Source organism: Lepidochelys kempii, chromosome 3 (genome assembly GCF_965140265.1).
Source record: "Lepidochelys kempii isolate rLepKem1 chromosome 3, rLepKem1.hap2, whole genome shotgun sequence".
NCBI classification, from domain to species: domain Eukaryota; kingdom Metazoa; phylum Chordata; order Testudines; family Cheloniidae; genus Lepidochelys; species Lepidochelys kempii.
In genome coordinates this window covers 163,660,262-163,678,340 of record NC_133258.1, presented here as the reverse complement: position 1 = coordinate 163,678,340, position 18,079 = coordinate 163,660,262, and the positions used below count along the sequence as shown (strand labels likewise).

General features: G+C 39.4%; 1 protein-coding gene across 14 annotated transcripts in view; it reads right to left on the bottom strand.

Annotated features, from left to right (window-relative positions):
• Positions 1–18,079, bottom strand: part of ESRRG (estrogen related receptor gamma) — a 486,133-nt gene that overhangs the window by 140,381 nt on the left and 327,673 nt on the right. For all 14 annotated transcript variants that reach the window (XM_073338899.1, XM_073338902.1, XM_073338898.1 and 11 more), the window contains one exon: positions 9,092–9,208. In XM_073338899.1, coding sequence (XP_073195000.1) covers positions 9,092–9,208 — 117 coding nt within the window. The remainder of the gene's footprint in view (positions 1–9,091; positions 9,209–18,079) is intronic.

The window sequence follows — 18,079 nt, the reverse complement described above, 5'->3', positions numbered from 1 at the left end:
TGCATAACACAAGCCAGAAAAATTCACCCAGTAATACCTGTATTGAGTTCAACAATTTATGGTCAGAATGTTAGATCTTTCCCTAAAAAGCTTGGTTTTTGTTTTCTTGTTTTGTGCTTTTTGAAAGAATGAAATTCCCGAAGGCTCGTGACCCAAAAATATTTATGGCCTCATACTTTAGCAGCTGTGAATGCTAACATATGCTAGAAAAGAGTTTACATAACAACTACAATTTTCTAGCTTGCTACAACTCTGTGATCTCAACTGGACATCTGAGGGAAATGCACAAACTTCCAAGAATATATCTAAGCCAGGAGCAAAGGAAGCAACCCTATACAAATAATTTCTGAAGTCCTTGATCCATGCAGCAGATGGATTCCTGGCTGCTACCATGACACTGCCTACAGACAGGGTAATGTAAATTTTTAAGGGAGTACTCACTTTTGGATAGGCTACTACAAACTAATAAGTGAGAAACTGTAAGTGACACTGTATCTTAGAGCCACTCTGGGAAATGTGTGAGCACAGCAGTCTAACACTATCTTGGAGAGAGATTTTTTTTCTGAGTATGGTTTCTGCATTGCCAGTCCACAACTGGGAGAAAGAGTTACTATTTATTTTTGTTTCAGAGTAACAGCCGTGTTAGTCTGTATTCGCAAAAAGAAAAGGAGTACTTGTGGCACCTTAGAGACTAACCAATTTATTAGAGCATAAGCTTTCGTGAGCTACAGCTCACTTCATCAGATGCATATCGTGGAAACTGCAGCAGACTTTATATATACACAGAGAATATGAAACAATACCTCCTCCCACCCCACTGTTATATAAGCTATTACCAGCAGGACAGTGGGGTGGGAGGAGGTATTGTTTCATATTCTCTGTGTATATATAAAGTCTGCTGCAGTTTCCACGATATGCATCTGATGAAGTGAGCTGTAGCTCACAAAAGCTTATGCTCTAATAAATTGGTTAGTCTCTAAGGTGCCACAAGTACTCCTTTTCTATTTATTTTTGAAGGTTGGCTGGCTGATGACCATGCTAGTACCTGCACACTCAGAAACAGGAGACTAGGACTGCACAGTGGCGGTTCCTGAACTGTAGGTTGCTCATGTCACCAGGTGGATAATGGGCTGTTTACACATAGATTGAGGACCCACAAATCCTTCATGATAAACATCTCAAATTACTATAGCACTGGTTGCAAATGAGTTCCTAAAGGCTTTAGCTCTCTAGCATTTAAATAGTCCTCTCGATTCTTCAGGGAGAAGTGCGGAAGAAATAGATTTTAACAATAACCCTTCACTTGGTAAACAGACTTTATTATTAGGCTAAAAATAATGGATCAGATCTTCAAGTGGTGTAAATTGATTGTGGGTCTACTGACTTTCATTTACACCAGGTGAGGATCTGTCCCTCCATGTTTTAATAGAGTGAAAAACTAAAATGCTGCCATCTTCTCCATTCTAACTGGTCACAGAGCGGTTGATACTGACTAGCAGCGACCAGCCATTCACAAGGAAAACTCGAAAACAATTTTGCATCAAACCTACTTCTTCTGTGTCCCTACATGGTAAAAAAATAAAATGATAAATCAACGGTCTGTCAGCCAATTAGGGAATATACATCAGAGTCCCAGGTAACAAATGACACTGACCAGCCACTAAAAACAGACATAAAAAAACTCAGAAAGAATTAAACAAAACATTACCGCTCCAAAGATCACGAACATATAGGAAGTGTTTTGGTCTTTACCTGTCATGTGCTGAGTTTGTACAAGTACTGCAGAGCATAACACTAACAAGAGAAGGCTTTACTATTGTTCACATACTCAACAACTACATAAGGCTCTACTTTATCCATCCACCTGACTCCTTAATGAGAGTTTTAAACCTTGTTCCTATGCAGGTAGAGCCATAACTGAGACTGAGGCCTTGTCTACATGGAAAAAACTGATTAGCATAGCTATTCTGGAATAGCTATTCCAGTATAATTTAGCTATTTCAGAATAACTCCCTTATGTGGACCCTATATTTCAGAATACTCCAGCCTGTGAGTACTATTGTCACTATTATTCCAGAATACGGTTTCCACATGGGGAGCTATTAGGAATAGTTATTGCAGAATTATGCCAGAATAGCTATGCAGTAATTTCCCCATGTTGACAAGCCCTATGGAAGGTTCCTTTTTGCGGAGCTGTATAGAGTTACATTGCAAACCAGAGCATGGCCTGTAAGCAGAGGGCAGCATAGCTTTACAGTTAGCCAACTTCATACAAGGGCTACAAGAGAGACTTCTAGCCATTTGTGGCAACTTGTATACATAGAGTTATAAAGCCCCACTCTCTTGGATGAAGTTCAAAGGAATGTATACTGTAAAGCTAGTACAGGTCTGAAAGAGATCATTCCAAACCTGGCAGTCATTTTCAAAAAATGAGTTAAAAGCTGTTTCAGGTCTGACACCTGCCCATGAATACCCCTATCAATTCATGTGGTTTTACAATCACACATTTCTATTTTTTAAATAATTCTCTCCCTACCTATTGCTGTGTGAAAGATGCACCACAAACAACAACAAAAACTGACTAAGGACCAGATCTTGCAAACGAGCAGATGCTTAACTTTATTTATGTGAATAGTCCCATTGCATCAACAGGACTACTCACCTGCTTATAGTTAAGCACATGTGGAAGTGTTCGCAATATTGGGCCTAACTGACTGACTATAAAACAGGCTAAACACAAAGTGCTGTAAAATGTATACAATAACAAAATTTCTAAAAAGATTGACAAAATAATTTTTATTTTTCTGTTCTAGTAATCTTAGGTATTGCTTACAATGATGGGCAATAAATTTTAAACAGGACTATGATTTTTAAGTTATGGTGTCCTCTTAAATATTCCCAGGTTATTTGAGAGTCATTATGCCTTTTCATCTGTTATGAATCTGACCAATCTAACCACCACTGCAACACACACTCACTTCAACAAAATTTTTCATTTACATCATTTACTTTTTCATTTACAACATTTACAAAAAAAACTGTATTTCACAGTGGTCTTTGAATAATTAACTTTTCAAGACCCAGAAATTCAAAATTAAAACACTATATGGACCGCAGTTACTGGCCCTCTGTGTAAAGTTAGTTTCTTTTGTGCTATTAAAAACCATTACCTGGAAAGGTAAAGGTAAATACTAAAACCAGATATCTGTCATGTAGATTAAAGTTCCTTATCATTTAGTTAACCCTTCAATGGGATAATTGGGATAAAACACAATGTGGTTTTACAAAAGGTAGATCATGCCTGATCTTCTCTTTCATTGAGAAGATAACTGTTTTTTTTTAGACAAAGCAAATGCAGGAGATCTAATGTACCTGGATTTCAGCAAGGTATTTTGATACAGTTCCACAGAAGAAATGATTAGTTAAATTGGAGAAGATGGGGATTAATATGTGACTTGAAAGATGGATAAAGAACTGGTTAAAGGGGAGACTACAACACGTCATACTGAAAGGTGAACTGTCAGGCTGGAGGGAGGTTACTAGTGGAATTCCTCAGGGATCAGTATTCAGACCAATCTTTTTTAACATTTTTATTAATGACCTTGGCACAAAAAGTGAGTCTGCACAAATAAAGTTGGGAGACATTGCCAATACAGAGGAGGACCTGAATATCATACAAGAAGACCTGGACAACCTTGAAAACTTGAGTAATGAGAAACTGGATGAAATTTAATAGTGCAAAGTCACGCACTTAGGGACTAACAACAAGAATTTTTGCTATAAGCTGCGGACATATCAGTTGGAAGAGACATAGGAGGAGAAAGACTTGGGTGTATTGGTTGATCACATGATGACTATGAGCTGTTAATGTGGTGAGGTGATGAAAAAGGCTAATGCAATCCTAGGATGCATCAGGCGAGGTATTTCCAGTCGAGACAGGGAAGTGTTAGTACCATCCTATAAGGCACTGGTGACATCTCTTTTGGAATATTGTGTGCAGTTCTGGTCTCCCATGTTTAAGAAAGATGAATTCAAACTGGAACAGGTACAGAGAAGGGCTACTAGGATGATGTGAAGAATGGAAAACCTACCTTCTGAAAGGAGACTCAAAGAGCTTGTCTCATTTAGCCTAACCAAAAAAAGGCTGAGGGGAGATATTATTGCTCACTATAAATAAATTAGAGGGATAAATACCAGGGAGGGAGAGAAGTTAAGCGCCAATGTTGACACAAGAACAAATGGATATAAACTGGCCATCAACAAGTTTAGGTTTGAAATTAGACAAAGATTTCTAGCCATCAGAAGAGAGAAGTTCTGGAACAGCCTTCCAAGAGGAGCAGTGGGGGCAAAAAAATAACTGGCTTCAAGACTGAGCTTGATAAGTTTATGGAGGGGATGGTATGATAAGACTGCCTAGAATGGCATGTAGCTGATCTGCGATTGCTAGTAGCAAACATCCTCAACGAATGGGGCTGGAACACTAGATGTGGAGGGCTCTGAGTTACTGTAAAGAATACCTTCCCAGGTGTCTAGCTGTTGGCTCTTGCTGAAATGTTCAGGGTCCAACTGACCATCATATTTGCAGTCAAGAAGGAATTTTCCCCTAGGTCATATTGGCAGAAACCCTGGGGAGTATTCCTCTTCCTCTGCAGCATGGAGCAGGGGTCACTTGCAGGTTTAAACTAGAGTAAATAGTGGATTCTCTGTAACTTGAAGTATTTAAATCAAGATTTGAGGACTTCAGTAACTCAGCTAGAGGTTATAGGTCTATTACAGGATTGGGTGGACAAGGTTCTGTAGCCAGCAATGTGCAGGAGGTAGGGTTGCCAATTTTGGTTGGATGTATTCCTGGAGATTTAATCACATGACATAATCTGGAGGGTTGGCAACCCTAGTAGGAGGTCAGAGGAGATTATCATGATGGTCCCTAAAGTCTATAAATCTAGGACTCTAATGTTAGTGGAACATATATGGAAAAAAATTAAGCTCCCAAGAGGGACTGCGATCTTGATTATATGCTGTTCACACTGAGGAGAAATTTCTCAACTAAACCACGTGGCCCCTTGAATCTGGGTAGATAAATGTTGGGCCTAAATTTTTAGGTTCAGATTATGGCTACTTATGCACAGGTACATGTAGTGGATGAAGAGTATATAGACCCTCTGCTTCCTTACCCTCCTGTTCAAAGAGCATTGCCCATCTGCAACGGAATGTGCTCCTGTATTCATACCCTATGCACTATTGTAATAATCTTTGTACAAAATATGCCTTGAAAGGTATCATTTGAAAACTAATAACTTGCTGGTCAATAATATCATGGTGAAATGCACGTAGCAACATTATATGTAAAAGTTATGAACATAAGCTGAAATCACGACTGAAGTGTGTTTACCAGACAAGTCTGGGGAGTGGGTAAACCTGCTTCTCAAAGACAAAGGACAAGTTGACGCCTCTAGCCAGCTGTCATCAAAGCTGATGACACAAAGTGACAACATCATAAAATTAAATAAGCTTCCCAAGCTGTGAAAAGAAATGAAGGGACTGATATATATGTAATTTCTGATTATGTACAGGGAGAGTTATTTCAAGAAAAGTTCTAGAAAGAAAAGCTTGCCAACACTCTGGTGCAGATTTCTATCACACACATTGGCAGTTGTGCAGAAGTTCCTGTAAAGAATATGATGTTCCTATCAAAGCTGTTGAAACTTGATTTTATTTCAGGGTCTGCAACTAAATTTTTTAGTAAATAGATTTAGGCTGTCAATTTCCAGGCATGCTGTGCCATCAGCAGGTAGAGACTGCTGTGACCAACGTGGAGGCTGTAGCAGAAAATTTTATTATAGACTGGTAATTGAATTGAACAGGTTTACATTTGAATAGATTTACTGCAGCATGATCTCTGACATGCTGCATGGGACTGAAATTCTTGTCTATACATAAAGACATGTTTAAGACATAGGGGGCCAAATTCATTCCTGCTGTAACTCCATTCTAACCAATGGAGTTATACCAAGGATACATTTGTCCCTGTATCTAATTTTCTCTGGGTGCTGGGAAGATAGTAGGAATCAGCTGCATACATCTAACCTAAAGGAAACAAAACATTATTATCTATCTTTAAAATTTTTACATAAAGGACGCTGTCCAGACTAACAAATCCACAATTTAATCCATACGAAGCAAAAGCTCATCCCCAAATGTTTTCTAAGTAGTTAAAAACAATCTCTCTCTTAAAAACAAAGCTCCAACAGCATGCTACGTATCAGTCTGGTTCCAAATGCCGAAGACGGCCACCAAGTGGGGCAAAGAAACTGAACTTTCCTTCTGCTCCCTAGAAGTCATCCCTCTCGGTCATGGCTGAGCCACAAGTGCAGGGACCGGACGGTGCAACCACACTGCCGGTGCTTTATACCTATTTTGTGGAAAGAAGATTTCAGTCTCTTATACTGTCAATCTAGCTCTTCTCAGGAGCATTACATTCAATAATTAAAAACAAACAAAATTCCCTGTGTGTCTGCTGACCAACCCTTCCACAAGAAAGAACTGCGTGCTCATAGGCAGGCAGCAAAAGGGAATGGAAGGACACTGGGCTTCTCATCAGTGGGTGGTCCAGCAAAGGAGCTTGGAAATTTGACAGTGTAGTAGACTTCACTTGGGAGGATTTATAAAATCCCCATATAAATTGTTGCTTTATAATCAGGGGAATACTTTAAAAAATGCACTTTGGGAGGTAAGTCAAATTTTGGCCGGTCGACAGTAATATTTCTCTTGATTCTCTACTGCCCTGTCTGTACCTGCATAGTAACTTACACCAAATTGGAATAGTAAACTTTACACCTATTTTGAATAAATATAGTTGACCACAAGGCGGGAAAAGGCAGTGGAGATTCAGGTAGCGTTTCTATGAAACAGAGGATTTAAAAAAAACAACACTCTTTTACTAAAAAATTAGGCACAATAAAGTGTTGACAAACTGAGCTGCAGTTTGGTAAAAACAAATGAGCCTGATTCTGTTCCCATGATACTGGTATTGGTTACACTTACTGCTAATACAAGTGAACAGAACTGAAAGCAGAAACTGGCCAATAATATCCCTTTGACATCATCACATGGCATTCATTACTCTGATCAAGGCAATTTTTATTTTGAAATATTGGTAGTGTAATTTAAGGGACTGATTTTTAAGCATGGTAGAAACACAACTACTGTGCAAGAAAAACAGGTGAACAAATCTGTACTTCAACTGTGTGCACGCTTACTGTGATTGCACATGCAGACTGGGAAACTGAACGTAATTAGCCATTTTCAGAAGCAATTTCCTGATTTGCACATGCAGGCACAATAGTTGCACACACAAACTATGAATGCAATTACAAATATTTATGCATATGTAATTGTGCACCTCACATTTAAAAATCAAATCATAAATCAGTTCACCCATCTGAATACTTAGTAGTGTCTTTCCATGCCCTCCTATTAAGAACAAGTTCCTCAATATGCCTGTATTTTAAATTATTAGTAATACAAGGCCTTTTTTCCCTATTGACAAAGGTGTTAAGCAGCACAGTCTATTTCAAAAGCTGTCATTACCAGGTGTTCCTTTCATTGTCCAGATTGTCTAAAGTTTCCATTTTGGCCTTTGCGCAATGGCTATTAGTGGCTGAAACAAATCAGGTTTTCTACACACAAGGAAACCCTAGCCGCACCAGAATGGAGGGCCAAATCCTGCAGTCTTTACTGAGGCAAAATCCCCATTGAATTTGACAGGAGTTTTGCTTGAGTGAAGCTAAGGACAGCAGGATTTGGCTCACAGGATCATAGCGTCTGCCAAAGCAGTTGCACAGAACAAGGTTTATTCTTAGTAAGTATAATCCAATAAGAATATGTCTGGAGGTGTGTGGGAGGCCAATTTTTCCATCATCTCTCTATTGCTCTATATTCTTCTTAGACATTACCAGAATGACTATACACTGAATCCTGTTTTAAAAGACTATCTACGGAATTTGTAAAAATCGGTCACCAATTAAAGCTGACTATTTTAAAGTTATGTTCAAACAAAATTGCATTGGAAATTGTATGGAGATATTTTAAAGTGGCTGCTTAATGCTGGGGATTACCCATTGAATGCAACTGTTAGAACAGATTTCACTGTATTTATTTTAAATTGTTATTTAGCGCAGAAGTCAATGAAATTGTTTTACTTTCTGTTACTCTCTCGATGGCTATAATGCAATCAAAATTCAGTGAATAAAATCTATGCATAAAAAATGACATCCTCAAACATCGACAATAGATAGGATGGTAGGATTTCTGGCATGTAAAGAATGTATTTTTTCTGTTGCTTAGGGCCCAAGTCTCCCTGGGCTATGTTAGTTTTATATTGATGTTACTGGGGTATATTAAGCCCTGGGCCTGTCAGGATGGTTTCTTGGAGATGTTTTCCTACATTTACCAGTGATTCAGTGCCTTGATTTGGAAAAAGAGATGTAGCTAATGCATCCAAAAAAAAAAAAAAAAAAAGACAAGGGGTGAGAGCTTGTGTGTGCGTTTAACATTCAGGGTCTGACTCTAGTCTCCTTTACCCCAAATTTTGCACCAGTGTAGCTTCAGTGGAGTTACTCTGGGTTTACACCAGCATACCGTGAGAGGAGAAGCAATCCCTTCACTTTTCCTAGTGATATCAATAATCATTACAATGTGGAAACAGAAAATAATAGAATGTAGTTGTACCAGTAACAGTGTAGAGTAAGAGGGAACACAGGCTTGAAACTTCACAAGGTAACAATCTTATGGAAACAGATAGGGTTTTTTGTGATGATTATGCTACTAGCAGCCCATTGAAACAGATGGAATGTTAGGGTGTACCTGATATATTCCACACCAGAGAAGATGTGTTTTACCTGGATATACCTGGAATCTTCAGCAAGCAGTCAAGCAGTTAAAAACAGACTGTCAGGAAGGGCATGTATATATTGAGGTTTCTTTCTGCAATAGGGGGTCAAAACACTTACCATCTCTCGTCTTTCCTGATTGACCTGCAATTGTTACATGTATTTGGCGACAAGGTACCTACTGACTAGATCAACCTTACCTTCTTTCAGCATGCCAACTTTTAGACACTTCATGAAGCGGCAGGCTTGGCAGGACTTGCGTCTGCGCTTTGTGATTTCACATTCATTTGTTGCTGGGCAGCTGTATTCTATGTTACCTGTGGTACAGATTTCAGAAAAAAGAAGCCACTGAGAAATGTTAACTGACAAATACCATCACTATATGAACAGAAATCATAACATTCTTAGTGTATTTCATTTAGGAGAATACAAGCATGCAATTAAAAGCAATTGTTACTGGCTGGCCAGAGGAAATGGCTTTGAGATTAAATTATATATATTTAAAAAAAAAAAGCCAAATTCAGGCCCTATTTGACTTTTTTTACTCAGATGGCTGTACATAAAAATGGCAAAAGCTTCATTAATATAGACCTGTATCCTGATACAACCATAGGCCCAATCAGATTCCTTCATGTAGATTATTCCTGCCAGGGGCAACAGTAATCTGTGGAAGCTGGGTCAGGAAGCATCCGCACTAAATCACATGGACCATGTCCCTGATCCAAGAACCCCCATCCCGAATGCCTTCTCCATGTCTGGGCCATAGGTGATCTTCAGAATGTGAACTGTGTTGGGTTTGGAGAAGTTCAGAATGAGACATAACAGCTGTAGCTTTCTTATCTGCCTCTCTTCTGTAGACATATGAGGAAGAGGTGGCCTCTAGTGCTTTATTTTGGCTGTTAGGAGGTGACTGTTGGAATTAAAAGCATTCACTGTGACTTTAGGGCAAAGCCTGCAGTAGACAGCAGTTTGGCAGCTCAGAACTGGGGGCATAATGTCCCTAAAAGGGCACAATCACACCTTTTGAAGGCCACAGCATACACTTCCTGTTATTCTAGGCCAGTTCTGCTATCCATGTCACCGCCTCCTCCCTCCCCCACCCCCTTTTGGGGTTTCTAGCTCTTTGGGGGAAGGGTAGTGTTTCATCTTTGATCTATACAACACTGAGCATATTGTTTGTGCTCAACAAATAAATAAAAACAAACAGATACACACGAAATAAATACTGTTAAAAATTACACCAAAATTTCCCCATCTTTCTAAGTATCCGAGTCCAAATGAGGGAAAGTTTTGTCTTATTTTATCCCAATGCTGTTTTTCTTTTCATAAAAGGCTTCTGCTGTATGTCTCTCTAACCATGCATCCTATTGTTCACAACCCAATTCAATAGGACAGAGTCTGTGGTAGTCGGTAGTTTTGCAAAGAAACTGACTTTTAAATAAAGCATCTTCCCCCATCAGCCCTGTCACATCTTGCTTTAAAGGTATTTCGTTACTTTCTAACCCTTTCCCCTGTGATTAAGTGCATTAGTATCTTAATGAAAATGCATTCTGTTTATTGCCCTCTTGGGAAGCGAGGGGTCATCACACCACATGAATAAATTGTCATCAGAGACAGTCCGAGCATAATTGCAATTTTGCTGCTCCATGTTTGTTGCACTCAGGGTCCGTCAAAATCCCCTGAAACATGCGCAGATTCTAGTAATTAGCATAGAGTCTGCCTGGGACCACAGCATTGATGAAATATTTCAGAGTTAATCACACTTTGTAAACACTGATTTATATTGACTACCTTTCTCCAGACTGATGTCTCCTCATTAAATATCACATTAGTGGATTGCAGGATAGCACAAAGACTCAAATGCTCAGCAACTGCTAATTCAACAGGAAGTATTACTTAAACCACTTATATCTATTGAAAATTGGTTAAGTATTTATGATAGAGAGGTCTGCACAGTGCAACATATGCAAGATAAACCCATCAGAAATCTCTCACTAAATTAGCATTGTAACTTAATGCATTTATGCCAATAAAACTGACATACTTTGCACAACCTTTTCAGGGCTGTGCAGGCTTCGGTCATTTAGAACATTATTGCATAGTTGAATTAGCAATGCTTGCAAAAAGGCAGGGAATCAGGACATGTCTGACCACTACAGGATCTATTGGCACAGCTTACAACTTGAATATACCCTCTGGTCCCTTCCACAGCTTCTAAGCAGAAAGCTCCCTAATAAATGCGGTTAGAGAGTCTGCCTGTACAGTAAATTAGGAAAGAGATGCTCTCCAGATGACCTTTCTTGATATTATATAATGGAGGTGGCAAAGAATATTTTTGAGATATGTGGGGGGAGGTGAGGAAAGGGTGACAGCAAGACTATCCCAAAATCCACACCTTCCTTTCTCATGCTGCATTATACTCCCTCAGTGAGATAACATGCCCACCTACCAATATATGCATTCAAAGGACTTTATAAACTTTGATTAAATTCACCACACCCCAGTAAAGGGAAACAGGGGCTGAGAGGCGAGATGATTTACCCAAGTCACAGAAGAAGCTAGGAACAGATGCAGGATAAGGATTCAGAAATTCTGGATCAGGGTTCTGTGTTCACACCACTAAACCAGGCCTCTCTTTGTCAGGCACCTAATTTTCCAGATTCACCCCTTGCTGGCTCCTTGCATGAAGGTGTAGACGTAGATGTGGACACAAAAAGGTTGGGTTCAAAACTAGGACATGGTAAAAAATGGAGTAGTTTTCCGCAGCATGAAGTTCAAACCTATTACCCTGAAGGTTTCAGACATATCCAAAACCGTTGGAGACAAGACTGGGTGGAAGAGGAGAGGTAACACTCAGTGCAAATGGCTGTCAGGTAACAAGATAGGCAACTGATTGTCTAGAAATTTTGGTTTTCTAGATGGTGGTTAAATAGGGTTATATTTTGCCATTATTTCAATCATTAGATCCCAGTAATTTGGTTTCCATATCCATTTAGGCCATTTTGCTTTAATAACTCATTTTCTAGATCAGTGGTTCCCAAACTTGTTCCACCGCTTGTGCAGGGAAAGCCCCTGGCGGGCCGGGCCGGGCTGTTTACCTGCCGCATCTGTAGGTTTGGCTGATTGCGGCTCCCAGTGGGCGCGGTTTGCTGCTTCAGGCCAGTGGGAGCTGCTGGAAGCGGCGGCCAGTACGTCCCTCGGCCTGTGCCGCTTCCAGCAGCTCCCATTGGCCTGGAGCAGCGAACCGCGCCCACTGGGAGCCGCGATCGGCCGAACCTGCAGCCACGGCAGGTAAACAGACTGGCCCTGCCCGCCAGGGACTTTCCCTGCACAAGCGGCGGAACAAGTTTGGGAAACACTGTTCTAGATCATAGGACTGTTTTTGATCTTAATTTCACTGTTGCAAATCTGGAGTACCTCCAATGAAGTCAACGGAGAAACACTACTCTGGATTTATTTTGGTGTAACTAAGATCAGAACCTCGCATGGCTCCACAAGAATTGTGTGGCCCACAATTTTAGCAACAGTAAGCAATATTTTAAAGTGTGGCCAGTGTGTGAAATCTATTCACTGGAATCAAAAAGTCTCTGTTCAACTGTTCAAAAAGTCTGTTCAAAAAGTCATCTGTTCAACAGATGGCTGCAGTAGTCTACTGAATGCCTACATACATAGATCTACACCTATTTCTACTAGCGAACTGCCCTTGAAAATCCTCCTTGAATTTTGTTGTTGTTCTATAAGTGAAAGTATATTATTGCTAAAAATGTGCTATCCTAAGCACTCACTAATGTTATTACATCTATTTTGGTACCAGTTCAAATTTATGGCACCCTGTAGGTCATGAGGTCTCTTGTATTCACTTGTTTTTCCTCAATGTTGTAAAAACTGCAAAAGAGTCAAAAATGTATTCAGCAAGCACTCAGGCATCTACCAGTAGATGGTTAAGCTATACACTTATTGAGCAGGTTGCATACATATGTTAAGGGTTTCCAGATCTGCCTTGAAATTTCAGTGAGAAGATGATGTTAGAAAGATACTTTACCATTTTCTTATCTAGAGTTGCTAAACAATGCTAGAGGGTGAATTGGGCAGCTACTAATGGCATAACTTGAGTTTGCCCAGTTCTGTCAATAGTTGGAGAGGTAGCTGTTTTATACAAGGAACAAAATCAACATGGCAGCTCAGGGTTTTTACACTGGGCTGACAAGAATGATAGAGCAATTTATAATATCTCCTGGCTGGTTTTCAGAAAGGACTGGGCTCTGATTACTTATTTTAAAGTCTTTTGTACAATTAGTTTGCAGGCAATATAATTTTCTCACTTACTCCTTAATAGAATCTTGCAGCTAGCTGGCTGATAGAATAACAGGGTATATGTAAAACTCCTGCCTGAAGTGCCAGTGGATAATTTGTATATTCCTTTCAGTAGCTTAATGGACTTTCACAGTTTGGCAGTTAAAGGGCTGAATAATGTAAATTAGTATGACGTTTCAAAATAAAAATATATGTCAAATTCTCACTCCCCACACACGTTGCCCCGCATTGTTATAATGCATTGGGATTTATGTCAGTGCTGAGTTCCTTTTCTTTCCATATCGACACAGAATATTTTATTTTAAAGCATCTGCTTATTTTGCTAATGATTTTAATTTTATTAGCTGGGCCAAAAGGCATGAAAATATAAATGACACAAAGGGCATTAAAAATGAGATTTACCCTTTAAAAAAAAAAAGAGAGAGAGAGAGAGAGAACTACTTTGAAATAATAGCATCTGTGCTTGAGTTAGCAATTAGAGTGTTAAAACATACAATACATAATCTGCAGTCTGTCTGCTTTTAAATGCCCCAAATCATAAAATCTCTTCATGTGGCTCAAATTATACATGGATAAGGGCATCACATTTTCATGTTACGAAGATAAAAATGGCCCGAAATAACCTAAGATTTTTAAGGTCTCCTGTGTGATGTATGGGGCTCCAAGATGAGTTTGATAATTACTAAAACACATTTTGTGGGATGGAAAGGGTGGTTTCTCAGTCACTGGGAGTGTTTGGGCACTGCTGAGGCCCTGGGGACCATTTTGGCAACTGGTTGGTGGGTGGGGGAGACATGGATTAACATGTTTGGACCTTTATCAAAGTTCAGGGCATAGAGGGCCACAGCAGAAAAGAAGGTAGAGTGCTGACAAAGACAGGTCCGTTAAAAATGCAGGGTCATATGCAATGGCCCCCTAGCACATGTGATCCTCAAAGATGAAAAGTAACCTCATGAATATCAGTAGTGGGAAAATGGCTTTGGAAACAGACCCAAAACTGTGGGATGGGGCAAAGGAGGAGGTTTATGAAACAGGCGCTTTTCTGGAAATACAGGAGATCATTACTAGAATACTTGATAGAAAGATAATACTTAACCTTTACATAGCACTCTTCATCAGTATATCTCAAAGTGCATTAATCCCCATTTTACAGATGCCAGAACTGAGGGACAGAGAAGTGAGGTGGCTGGTCCAAAGGCAGACAGTCAGTCAGTGGCAGAGGGGGACTTAAACCCAGGTCCTTCTGGCTCCCACTTTAGTGCTGTAACCACTGGACCACCCTAGCTCTCGAAGAAAAAAGGATGAAAGAATGGAGATGAGCACTAAGAAAGATATGCAAAGCATATTTCAGACTGGTGGGCAAGGAGGCAGGGAAGATATATATAAAGACAAAAATTAATCCAAAGCATAGGCAAACCCCACTGGTTTATTCATGGAAAGACAGATCACTCAGCCAGAGATGTAGTGTACATATGTCTTCTTCGATACGTAGTAACAGTTGGCCACCATTTTGCTGTATTGCTTCAACAGCCACAAAATGGTGGGACAAAGGAACTGAACTAGTAGCCATATTCCATGTCATTCTTTACACCTGAGATTAGGTACATCCTTCCCAAATATCACTGTATCCAGCTGATCACTTATTTTTTTCCTTTTTTCTGAAAATGTATTTTTCAAAGTAATAAAAGTATGTTCAAACAAACAGAGAAAAATATGATGTGCTTTTTGGCAAAATAATATTAATTGGTTAAAATTTAAAGGTCACAAAACTTGTCAGGTGTTGGGGAAAACATTTGTATAACCAAAAGTACTTTCCCCTTTAAACTCACAACTGCACAAATTCTGTTGTTTCATTTCTACAGGTGCCATGGTTCATAAATCTCAGAGGCAGCAAACAGTGCAGTACATACAGCCTGAAGACAATTGCTCCAATAAATGCTTTGAGGCCTGCTCAGATCTCCATGCATTTGGAATTATGTATATAAGCGCCAGTTGAGGAAAGCACTTACCCACATGTTTAATTTTAAGCATACCATTGTGCCATTGACCATTAATTAAAGTTAGGTATGTGCTTAAGTCCTTCACAGAATCGAACCCATAATTCCCTATGCAACAAGATGAAAAAAAAAATCATTCACAGAGCTTTATTCCCCTCAGTCACACCTGAAGCAATACTCAAGGCATTTGAAGGTGTAATACTCAAGGCATTAGAGTACTGCTGCAGACTGGAAAGGAAAGAATAAATGGGTTCAGGAAATCTAATGACAGATATAAAAGAAGATCCAGGTTGAGAGAGAAGAAGAAAATCTGTTTGGAAGGAAGAATAGTCCACCTACAGGCAAGAAAGCAGAGGCAATTCTAAAGGCATATGAGGTTACAGTTCTGTTGGGTGGGAAAGTAGAGTCAATAATGAGGAGTGAAAACTGAACAGAATAAAATGAGGGGATCTAATCCACGGAATGGCTCAGTCTCAAACTGATTACAACCATCTAATGTACCCTTCTGACATGTCCTTTCTACTTATATTCAAAAAGCATTCCTACTGTATGCACTATTTGTTCCTGGAGAATTCTGCAACATAAACTCTTTTTAAAGATTTGGGTGCTTTCTTCATCCTTAATAGGACCCCCTACATTGGCTGATACCCAATAAAAAATATAATTGGATTCCTTCTTCAAGACAGTCTCTCCTAGGCTGGCTGCCATCTTCAAAACTTGCCCACGCTTTTCTGTGGACTCTGTGATCCAGGAAAGCCCCTGAAGAGAGAAGCTAGCCATGATCACAACAAAGATAGGGGAGCTGCCTGGGAATCAATGACCCAAAAGAAGCACAGAAAGGCGGTGAGGGGAATGCATGTCACAGGATCCCGACTATGAGAGAGAGTGGATTAGACTATGGTGCTCAGACACCATGGTGATGAGCATGGTATAAGGATCTTAACAGAAAACAGAATACTTTCAGAGAATCTGAGGGAAGGAGGGCACTGTAAAAGTACTAGGTTGACTTAGGAACAGGGCAGGGGAAGAAGGCCTCAACTGGGTTAGAAAATACATCAGAATTTTTGACACCTTAACAAAACTGAACCAAGGAACCAAATAACATTTGTACAGAGGTTAAGGTCTGAATTCTTCAAAACTTGGTCCTTGCTCATGCACATAGAGCTGGAAGTGAAAGGGACTACTTGCATGAATAAAAAAATACTCACAGGAGTACGGTTTTGAAAGATTGAACCTAAGTATGAATTTTAAGTTTAACTCCAATTGACAAATTCTTAAGGGGCCTCAACCAGGCCTCTAATTGTGCACTTCTAATTAGAGGTCTAAATTCTGTCATGTCTCATCTGTAGCTGCTTAAGCCAACAAATGATGTGTCCACATTTTTGCACCCAGTTGACCACAATAACAAAATTGCGTATACACAATTAGATATTGTTTTCTAATTTTGGCTCTAAAGGTCTTCAGTTTTAAAGTCTCTAAAACCAGTTAAACATAATAGTAGAGTTTCCTTGCCTGTTAAAAAGGAAAAAGAAAAAAAGTGTCTGATTCTGAAACATCTATACTCAACCTCAAAACATTTAGCCAAGGGATCCAGCCCACAATATGTGACCCTCACTAAATTTCCATTTAAAAAGGAGTCAGTATTGTGTTGTAGAAGAACTAACAAAATGTTCAAAACTTGAAAAATATTCTTTTCAAACTTTTTGTAGCACCAGTAGTAAACAACATACATGCAGATTTGAGAAGAAAATGTAAAGATATTGTTCAGTGTCGTATTACATTAAATGATGGGTTCAGCTGCCTAATTTTACAGTAAACAAGTATCCAACATCACAAAGACCACCACAACTGGCAATATGGGACTGATACCTCCTAGATGTACCAAGTGTCGTTGACTCCCACTGGAGTCAACTTACCTGTCTTCCGTGGGAAATGAGTGCACTCAGGCCATCTCAAGATGTGTTCTGAATCTTACTGAATCATGACCTCCTTGGCAGTCATAGCATAGATGTCTAAGGAGCATGGAGGCTGAAAACTTGAAGTTTTCATTAAACTAAATAAATGAAGAGCCTGATTTTCAGCCTTCAGGTAGGTGCATAGGTCTAGGGCTGGGCCTCTGCGTATGACAGTTTTCTCTCAAAGCTAGTGATGTTCCATCCAGATCAGTGTTAAAATTCATTGATAGGGTAGTGTGGAGAAGCTTGCACTTCTCCTGCCTTGTTGCTGTTTCATGGATACACAGAGAACTTCAGTCTCCGGGGCTGCCAATCTGGCAACTTTCACCAGCAATAAAAATTAACTTTAGAAAATGTATAGACAGATATTTTAAAAAAAATAAATCATGTGTGGCTAAGACCTTGTGTGCCTAGTTTCAATCTGTACTGGATTTTACAGGTGAGTCAAACACTTTCAGAAATTCAAGTTCATAACACAAATGGAGAACTAGCCCTAATTATAATGGCATTAATCTGTCTCTTCCTTCTTCAGTTTTTCGGATGGGTTTTAAACAGCAGGCAGAAACAGTCCTCGTTCCCATTTTCAGCTAAGCTAAATGCAGCATATAATTTACAATACTGTAAAGAAAGCAGGGATAGTAAAAATGATAGAACCAGCACTACATTTTTAAATTTCTCTCTGGTTCCCAGATTTTAGCATGTTTATATTTTACTGTCTCATCTTGTTTTGCTGCCACAGTTGTGCAGTTACATGATGAAGGGATGTATAGGAAGAGAATTAAAAATACTTTCTCAATAATTTCACTGCTTGCTTAAATATTCTTTGAAAGAAATGCTGATGCAAAGACTTTTACTTATATAAGGAAGGTGAATGAATTAATCAGGTAATGCTGGATTCAGGTAACAGTGTAAGGTTCACTGG